At 32.4% G+C, this 9192-nt stretch overlaps 1 protein-coding gene across 2 annotated transcripts; it reads right to left on the bottom strand.

Moving 5' to 3' along the window:
• Positions 1-148: 148 nt before the first annotated feature.
• On the bottom strand, positions 149-7407 carry LOC117102861 (transmembrane protein 50A-like). Of its 2 annotated transcripts, XM_033243287.1 has the most exons (8): positions 7333-7407; positions 6884-6996; positions 6075-6187; positions 5142-5209; positions 4835-4927; positions 3918-4013; positions 2344-2404; positions 149-1406 (listed from the first exon to the last, which is right to left on the bottom strand). In XM_033243287.1, the coding sequence occupies exons 2-8, from the start codon at positions 6980-6982 to the stop codon at positions 1361-1363; spliced, it is 576 nt and encodes a 191-aa protein (XP_033099178.1). In that variant the 5' UTR covers positions 6983-6996; positions 7333-7407; the 3' UTR covers positions 149-1360. The 2 variants fall into 2 exon arrangements, with proteins under 2 accessions (XP_033099178.1, XP_033099179.1); XM_033243288.1 differs by lacking the exons at positions 3918-4013; positions 7333-7407 and having other exon boundaries at positions 6884-7034.
• Between the last annotated feature and the right edge of the window lie 1785 nt (positions 7408-9192).

The following is a 9192-nucleotide window of genomic DNA, read 5'->3' as shown; positions in this document are numbered from 1 at the left end:
TACCCGCGGCGTCACCACTGTTGACAGCGAAAAAAAAGCTTTAAAATTAACTTATTTGATTCAACAAATCTATGAGGGCAGTCAAACTCTTTCTATTAACATACAGTATAAAATATTCAATACACCATTCAAACATACACACGTGAAGCAATGTCAATTCAATGGTTTATTGAAGGAAATAAGTTAAAACAACCCATCAGAATACAATAATGGTTGACCACATGTGGCATTCCTGTAATTTGCAATAGAGATGTGCTGACCTTAGAAACAAACATCGGTGGAACATACTAAGATGATAGTTCAAGGCATAAGGTTCAAAGAAATTAAAAATAATCAAAACATATATTAAATATTGATTAAAAATCTAGAACATAAACTTAATTTTGCATCATGTAATTCTGTATATGTATATATTATAAATATAATATGCCCCTATATACATATATAAGGTAGGTATATATACGAATAAGTTATACAGTACACAAAATATATATATGATAGATACAGGGGATTATATCATCTATATTATACACATAATTATATGATATACAGTATACCATTTGGATCCCATTGGAAATAAGTTTTTATAATATTAACAAGTTTCATGGGTCATCCTGGCATCCTTGTTCTTTGTCTATTGAATGTCTTTTGTAATTTTTACCCTTTGATGAATTTTAATATATCCTGACATTTTTATATCTTTACCATACCATATCTTTTTGAAGTATTTTTGATATCTTTTTGTTGTTTTTTTTATGCTGTTTACATTAATCTGTGTACATGTTTTTTATGATGCCAAATAAAGAAATAAAAAAAAAATCAAAATTATAAGCATTATATATATACATATACATGATGTACCAAAATGTTAAAAAAATAGCTGCATAGGCAAGTGAGGATAGAATGTAGACATATTTTTATATTATAAACACCATATACGGATTTAATTTACTTAGGCCATATTACAGTTGTTCTTACTTACAGATGTTTCACAAACATGACCATATTGCTCCTTTCATGTTCAAATTATAAATCTAAATAAATGTAAATATTATTTCAATAACTGATTCATGCATAACATCCATTTAGAAATTTGTAAAAGCTATGAACAGTCTATGATAAACACAGACAAATATAAACACAAATATAAATAAAAGTATCTAAAATTTAATTTTACAATTTACACATTAGATACATGTTCTCTTTACGCATGGTTACACTATAAAACAGTTAGCGAGTGCAACACTGTATTCACAATGATTACATTAATGCATATCTACTTCAATCCCATACAATAGAGGCTTGGACCCCTCAATTAGAGGATTGCACAGCTGTGGTGGTTCAGCTTTGGTACACCACTTCATTCCCAAAGTTCCTCGGTTCGACCAAACTTGAAAATCATTGAGCTGTTAAAAAGATATAATATTAAGTGTTGTATTTAATACTTTATAGATTCAGATTAAATTTTATTTGTCCAAAATGGATTTAGCAATGAGTACATTTAAAACAATTTTAAAACTTGTTGTGGAAAAAGGGGAAGAACTCTGTGATAGATCATAGCAGTGAATGTGTTAAAGGGAATTCAAAAGCTCCATTCTCTACACCAATCCATTTACAGTGATTCCCCCTGCAGATGCCATAGCTGGGGGAATCTGTTTGCGGATTATTACATTATTGGTACAAATTTAAATATTACAGTATGTGCAGTATGTTGTTTCCATTGTAAATTGTGGCAAAGACAAGCCAAACCAGTCACTGGTTGCAAAAATCAATTTTTAGTTATTAATAAACAGTAAAATGAGAGCTATAATATGGTAAAAGAATCATTTAAATCTAACATTTCCTTATGAAGTAAGAAATATTTAAACATAGAGCTGTTTAAAGAACAATATTTGAGAAATCAGCCTTCAAAGTATATGATTTCGGACATTTCTCAGGCAAAGATTACCAAATCGTTAAAAATTGTTGTTTTAACATTGAAAATGGGGAAAATAACAGCATAGCATGATGTATAGATATATAATGGTTAGTTTAGTGCAATAAACTAGATTTCAAAAATGTTGACATTCCGGCATGTTTTGGCCATCATCTCTGAAACACAAATTGTGGCGAATGACTGGTTTGGCTTGACTTTGCCACATTTACTCTCAATATTTTGCAGCGCCACCGTACATGGACATGACATGCATGTGGGGAACCCCCATGAGGTCTCAAGCAATGGTAGCACCATAGAGAGCGCCCTTTCCTAATTGGATTTGTCTATAACTGGTGAGGGGATACTCTTGGATGTGAATAAAAATGGGAAAGGAAAAAGGACTATTAAATATTAGCATATATACTTACCCAAAAAATATAAAAAAATTCTGCAAGAAGATAGCCACTCCTGGATAGACTTCAGCAAAATCTGCAATCAAAGAGACAAAAACACTTAACACTTATAGTTAAACATAATAATTACATTATTTTTATTATTATCATTTTAATAATTATATTTAAGATAAATATAAAAAATTAATACATATTACAGACTTAATATTATTATTTTTATTATTATATTTTTCTAACAGGCACAGGCACTGTTTTATTATTTATTTATTAACAAAAATAAACATCATAGTAAATTGTTAGCATTTTCATTACATTAATAATACTAATGATAAATATTACTTGCAATTTAAAAAAAAGAATGATACAAAAACATTACATTTAGTAAATGGAATTTAAAAAGCAATAAACATCATGAATGAAAACGATTTGAGTTACGTGAAAGAGGGCTAAGGCAGACAAATTACAATACATATGAAAATCTCAAATATTGTTAGAAAACCATGACACCCACATTCTAACTACCAAAACAAGTCTCAGCAGATTTATAAACAGTTAAAATATAAAATAATAAGAAAGCACATTTAAAATTAATAATTAAAAAATATGAAAGGAAACATTTACATGTTGCTTTTACGCTATATCCTCAATACATTCAAAATACATCCTCACTACATTCTTGATGGTTATTCTACAATGCTACAATCACGCTACATCTTGACTACATCCAAATTCATGTTAAATCCTGTTACACCCTCACTACATTCCCACTGCATCCTCACTACAATCCATAAAACACAGGACCACTTCTAAGGCCAATTGACAAGATGTCGATGTCAATGCCTTGGAAAACTTAAGCAACAAAAACCAGATAAATAGTTTTGCAAAGTTATTTAAAATTATCATATTATTGTTATTAATTCAAATGCATTATATACAAAAATATTTATGTTCTCAAGTACATTTTTTCACTGTGTGTACAGTGCATTTGGATATTAGCCCCTGGTTGCTGGAGAACCTTAATAAAATTGAGCCTGAAACTGAAAAAAGGGTACCACAATGATTCCAAAAATACAAAAAGAAAACGAAACAAAAAATACCACAAAATAATGATTCAAAATGATAAAAGACAGACAAATGCAAATTAATGATGAGAAAGAAAAAAAATGGTAAGCACTAATAAGCAGGGTAGTTGAGTATAAATATTTAAATTATCATCATCATCATGTCATCATCCTATAATGTGCATAAACCTCGTATGAGTTACTGTAGATGAGATGACTACACTAATTTCATACATAATTTCAAGACAATGGTTGCTAGGTTATAGTTACCATGAGCCAGTGGTTACTAGGTAACTACAGTTACCATAAGCAATGGTTGCTAGGTTACTGCATAGAGCTATGCTAATTAGTATAGCTTCACGATGGTTACTGTAATGACCATATTGCTTTACTTTTGTAATGACCATATTAAAATACCATATTGTTAGCTATGAGCCAAGTGGTTCATGTTGCTAGGTTACTGTTACTTTGGTGTTAAGCTACTGTTGCAAACTACCAGGTGATACACAGCATATTTCTGAACCTTACCCTCTGGTTTTGGAGTTGACGTAACTGGACTAGGAGTAGTAGTGGTAGCATTAGTACTATTGGTTACGGGGATGGGAGCTACCATATCTTGACAGCCTATATCATCAAGCAATGTTAATTATGCAAATATGGTTTCAAAACAAATAAAAACTAAAATCACATGAAAATATAAAAACATAATTACAATCAATCAGTAACAGAAAATATAATTACATTACTAAGAACACTCATCACTCTTTATTAACAAAGAAAAAAGTATAAGATTAAAAAAAAAGTTTAATATATTATTTCTTTATACAGAAATATATTACATTATATTAAAATTAGCACTGTAAAGTTGGGTAGCACCGTAAACACAATATAAACAAATACATAAATAATAATAACAGTGCTCAGATAACATCTTAAGTTTCTATCTGAGCACTGTCACTATTATAAGGCCCAGCTATAGGCTCTTAGCCTAGAGTAGTAGTGAGGTCTTCGATTAGAACATCATGTCAATGAAAATAAATATGAATGTGACCATTTTTTAGTTGTTGGAGACTTACTGAATGATAGGAAATAAAAAGTACAGCATGTTACTGTTATGTGCATTTCACAGAAATTGTATGATTCCAGTTGAATATAATGAATCTCTTTACAGTTAGAAATATATCACAAAATGCCTACACAGTCAGCCCACAACCGAGGCTCAGTACCTAAATCTGAACCCCACCAGGGCCACTAGGTTTACCCAGATGTGTATAAGAGACAGTATATATATATATAATCAAAAACAAGATGATGCTTGGATAAGATCAAAAACAAGATATCATATTTCATCACCAGCAGGCAAATTTCCAGGTGATCAGGCAGCACTGTCACATGGAAACATGTTAATTCTATTATTTAACAAGTATGTAATTAGGATACTTTACCATGTGTAACGTAGCAACCAAACAGAATCCAGCAAGCAGCAATTAAAGCCCCAAACCCAAGCAAGAAGCCAAGGAACAACCAAATCCTGGCACCTATAAAAAAGAAACCGAAAATTATGAATTGTAATAAGAGGTCTCTGGTTAAAATCTTAATTCAGTATTCAGTATCATTTATTGTCTTTTATAAACAGAACATATATTGATATAGCTGAAGAAATCCCATCAGTTAAAGTTGCAAAATATAGAATGGGTATTATCTATCATTTGCTCGCGATAGACAGTTGTGAAGATGTATAACGACACTGACCTGTTTGACCAATGCATCCAGAGCTGTAACTATCTCCCCTTATCTGACCAGATGAAACAGCATTTACCCTGTGGTAAAAACACCATACATAACCAGATATAAAATCTTGTTTTTTTATATTATAAATATAATAATAATATTAATTCTGGATTTTATATAGCGCCTCCCATTGACACAACCTCGAAGCGCTTGAACATTATTACCCCCGGATCACTGGATCAAGCACATATGGAACACACACTGAAGCCCCATAGGGGAATTCCATAATGTTGCAGCTGCAGCTGTATTCAGCGCAGGCTGTGTTTGAACCTACCAGGTACCCACTTGTACTCCTGGGTGGAGAGAGACAACCGTAGATAAAGTGCCTTGCCCAAGGACACAAGCGACTTGCACAGTGAGAGTTTTGAACCCCCGACCTCGAGGTTGGGAGTCCAAACCACAACCGATGCGCCAACCACTTCCAAATATGGGAAATTAACATTGAAAAAAAAACAAAAGGAATGTATTCACATGCATTGCACATGTTAAGTTGTGAGGGGGCTGGGGAGTGAGATACATTTAAATGTCAATCAATATTTCTTATTTATTGGTTCAATATCAAAACATATTCAACTCCATTAAAAAGTATCAATAGTTTACAGAAGCAATTACAGTATTGTACATGTTTAAGCAATATTAAACGTGAAATAAAAATGAATATAGTAATTATTTCGTTGTTTTAACCCAAGGCCAAGAAAAAGCAAACAGTGAACTTAATAACTAATTGAAAAATCCCTTCACAAGTGAAACATAAGATGCTCTGCATAAACTTATTATGATGAAGTATAGGGAGTTAAGTTCTTTTTAGTCATGAGAAAAAATCCTATTATCATGAATTTTCAGGAATTGAACCTGAAAGTATCTTTACCAATTATCTCCACTTATTACACTTACATGAAAAATGAGACTGTTGAAAACACACCAACGGTATGGTAGGCATGAGCCATCTGATCTTGTTTAGGATAAATAACAGCAGCATCGATAATAACCCACCATCCAACGAAAAACTGAAACAGTAGTATACAATTATCAATACAAGATTTAGCGGGCCACATGTTCGACTGGGGATCGATGAAGTCAATGGTGGCGTACAAATTAAACAATTAAAGACCAAGTCGTACAACAATTAGGGCTGAATACCGTATCTGGGTTGAGTGCCCACAGTACGGCTTGGGTTCCATTCCTCCCTTCGAGACTCCCTCGTCTAGTCTAATCGACCCACTAGCCTGTTCTCGTGGGAACATCCCAAAATATTATCTTTAAGAAAGATGAAATGTTACCTATAATACTTCTGAAGAATGAAAAAGAAAATGGCAGAGGAAATGAAGAATATTTTTTTTGATTTGATTACAATCAGGGGTGGGCATAAAAATTGGTCGGAGGGCCAAAGTGAACTTTTGATTTAACACTGAGGGCCGCACCCAAACTTTGATGTTTCAGTGAGCTTCCAAAAACCTCCAATCACTGCTTTTACATCACCTTTATTCTGATTTTTAATGATATTTCTTACGTATTATTGGTGTCGGGCCGTAAAAAACAAGGTGTTTTCTAGCTGATTTTGATTAGCGGGCCGCAAACATAGGGTTTTTAATTCATTGTCGCGGGCCGTAAAAAAATCGCTTAAGGGCCACAGTTTCCCCACAGGCCGCACTTTGCCCACCTGTAGATTACATATTTTATGTGCAATTATTAGTAGAACTTACAAATATTCCAGCCACTACAGATGCAACAGCATTTCTCTTCTCACCAATTTCGCAGCACTCTGGGAGTTCACAGCGAACGTCATCCAAACAACCCGACATCACTGTGTGACTGGCTTCAATAGAATAAAAATATTTTTTTCCATTTACTTATAACACATTTACTTTCCAAATTATTGAAATGAATACATTTAATATGAATACAATCTTATATTGTAAAGAGGATCACAATCCAGAAGTGTAAGAGCACTTGTCACAATAAGACCCTAAAAAGAATATATACAAGTATGACAAGTAGATATACATTATATGGATGGTAAAGCAAAATTACATTATATACAGGTAGTTCACTGATGTGTCAATAAAAATTGATCAGTATGCCTATTCATTTTTTGTTTGTTCAATGAAATATTTGTGTTAGATAGTTTGGGTGGTGCTCAAATTTAACATACATTGAAACTTAATTGTACGTAGCTTTGATAGAAATATTTGAGTTTATGCACCCAGTATTGTCAACAAACACTCCCTGAAATCATAAAAAAAAAAAATTAAAAATGCTCAGATCGTTGGAGCATTAGGGGACGATGAATTAAGGGGCGCTAACCTGCAAAAATAAGGTGATTTTAAACTACTTGCAAGTGATTCTTTTTTTTTTCACATCTCACGAGTAATTTTTGGATGGGCGTGCACCGTCCCCCCACGCACCCCCTAGATATGCGACTGGATATGATCAAACATAAACATTAGCAGTACTCCTGTACTAGTCTACTGCAACTACCTACTCAATGCCTAAACTACTGTGTTGTAGGAAGGCCCAGCTATAGGCTCTTAGCCTAGAGTAGTAGTGAGGTCTTCGATTAGAACATCATGTCAATGAAAATAAATATGAATGTGACCATTTTTTAGTTGTTGGAGACTTACTGAATGATAGGAAATAAAAAGTACAGCATGTTACTGTTATGTGCATTTCACAGAAATTGTATGATTCCAGTTGAATATAATGAATCTCTTTACAGTTAGAAATATATCACAAAATGCCTACACAGTCAGCCCACAACCGAGGCTCAGTACCTAAATCTGAACCCCACCAGGGCCACTAGGTTTACCCTCACCATGGCTGCACCAACAATGGACTGGGGATCTTAAGCCCCAAATCCCACTGTCGAGTTCACCACTATTCATCTAAAATTGTTATACCCACTGTTGACAGCTAACCCGCCAGCAGGCAAGTCCTGGCAACATCCCCCCCCCCCCCCCCCCCCCCATTTAAATTACAATCATACTCTTTTTTGGGAAAATATTAAATTTTGATCAAATACAATCCATTGATCATCACTGTGGATTCGTATCATGAAATAATATTCAACCTCTGCTTTATACCCACGGTCAATGGATCGAACATGATCCCTATACCAGTACTGTACCAGTGAGTTACCAGTGTCTAGGCCTACTGGTACAGTACTGACTGAAGTTTACAGTATGCCTGCGTGCCTACCAGGTAAGTAACTCTTCCTCTCGAATTCGATCCAACTCGGCCACAAAAAGTTTGGCTACAGTCAACTCGGCCACAAGTCATTTACTGGTACCACTTGGAAGGAGTAATTCATCAAGTATAAAATACTAATTCTTTATGTATTACTACTTATTGTTATTATTGCTGTAATATTGTTGTCGTTGTTATTATTGTTGTTTTTATTACCGTTAGTTTTAATATTAATTATTAGTCTTAGCATTAACATTATATATTGTTCAAGTTTTTGCTGATATTATTATTATTCCAGTACCATATAAATAATAAATAATTTTCAATTTTTTATTATTATTATTATTTATTAGTCTTAGTATTATTATTTTAATAATAGTAATTTAAAAAGTTATTGTTATTGGTGTTTTATTGGTATTTTTCTCTTCTTCTCTCTATTATTGTTGTTGTTGTCACCTTTATTATCGATATTATTACCCTATTATTATTATGTAGGCCTAGTATTATAAGTATCATTATTATTATTATTACTAATTAGTATTACTATTATTATAAAAATAAACATTATCTTTAATTTATTATTGTATTATTGCTATTATCACCTTCAATATCATTTTTATTATCACTAATTAGTTATTAAAATTGATATTTAAATATCGTTATTATTACTATACTAGTATTATTACTATAAGTATTGTTAAAATAAATATTACTATTAATGTTGTTGTTATTGTTCACCTTTATTACCGTCATAATGACTAATTAGTATTATTAAAGTAAATATTACTAATTTATTGTCGTTATTGTTGTTTAATATTATTGTTGAAGT

Source organism: Anneissia japonica, unplaced genomic scaffold, assembly GCF_011630105.1.
Source record: "Anneissia japonica isolate Jap-2015-1 unplaced genomic scaffold, ASM1163010v1 scaffold597_len517326_cov190, whole genome shotgun sequence".
NCBI lineage: Eukaryota > Metazoa > Echinodermata > Crinoidea > Comatulida > Comatulidae > Anneissia > Anneissia japonica.
This window is presented reverse-complemented; position numbering and strand designations above follow the sequence as displayed.

What these genes read in the sequence shown, in the direction of transcription:
- LOC117102861 (XM_033243287.1), bottom strand. Translation starts at nt 6,982, where the DNA reads ATGTCGGGTTGTTTGGATGACGTTCGCTGTGAACTCCCAGAGTGCTGC. An exon ending in CTGTAGTGGCTGGAATATTT is followed by an intron (nt 6,188 to 6,883) that starts GTAAGTTCTACT and finishes CTACTGTTTCAG; the next exon opens with TTTTTCGTTGGATGGTGGGT. An exon ending in TGGATGCATTGGTCAAACAG is followed by an intron (nt 4,928 to 5,141) that starts GTCAGTGTCGTT and finishes TCTTTTTTATAG; the next exon opens with GTGCCAGGATTTGGTTGTTC.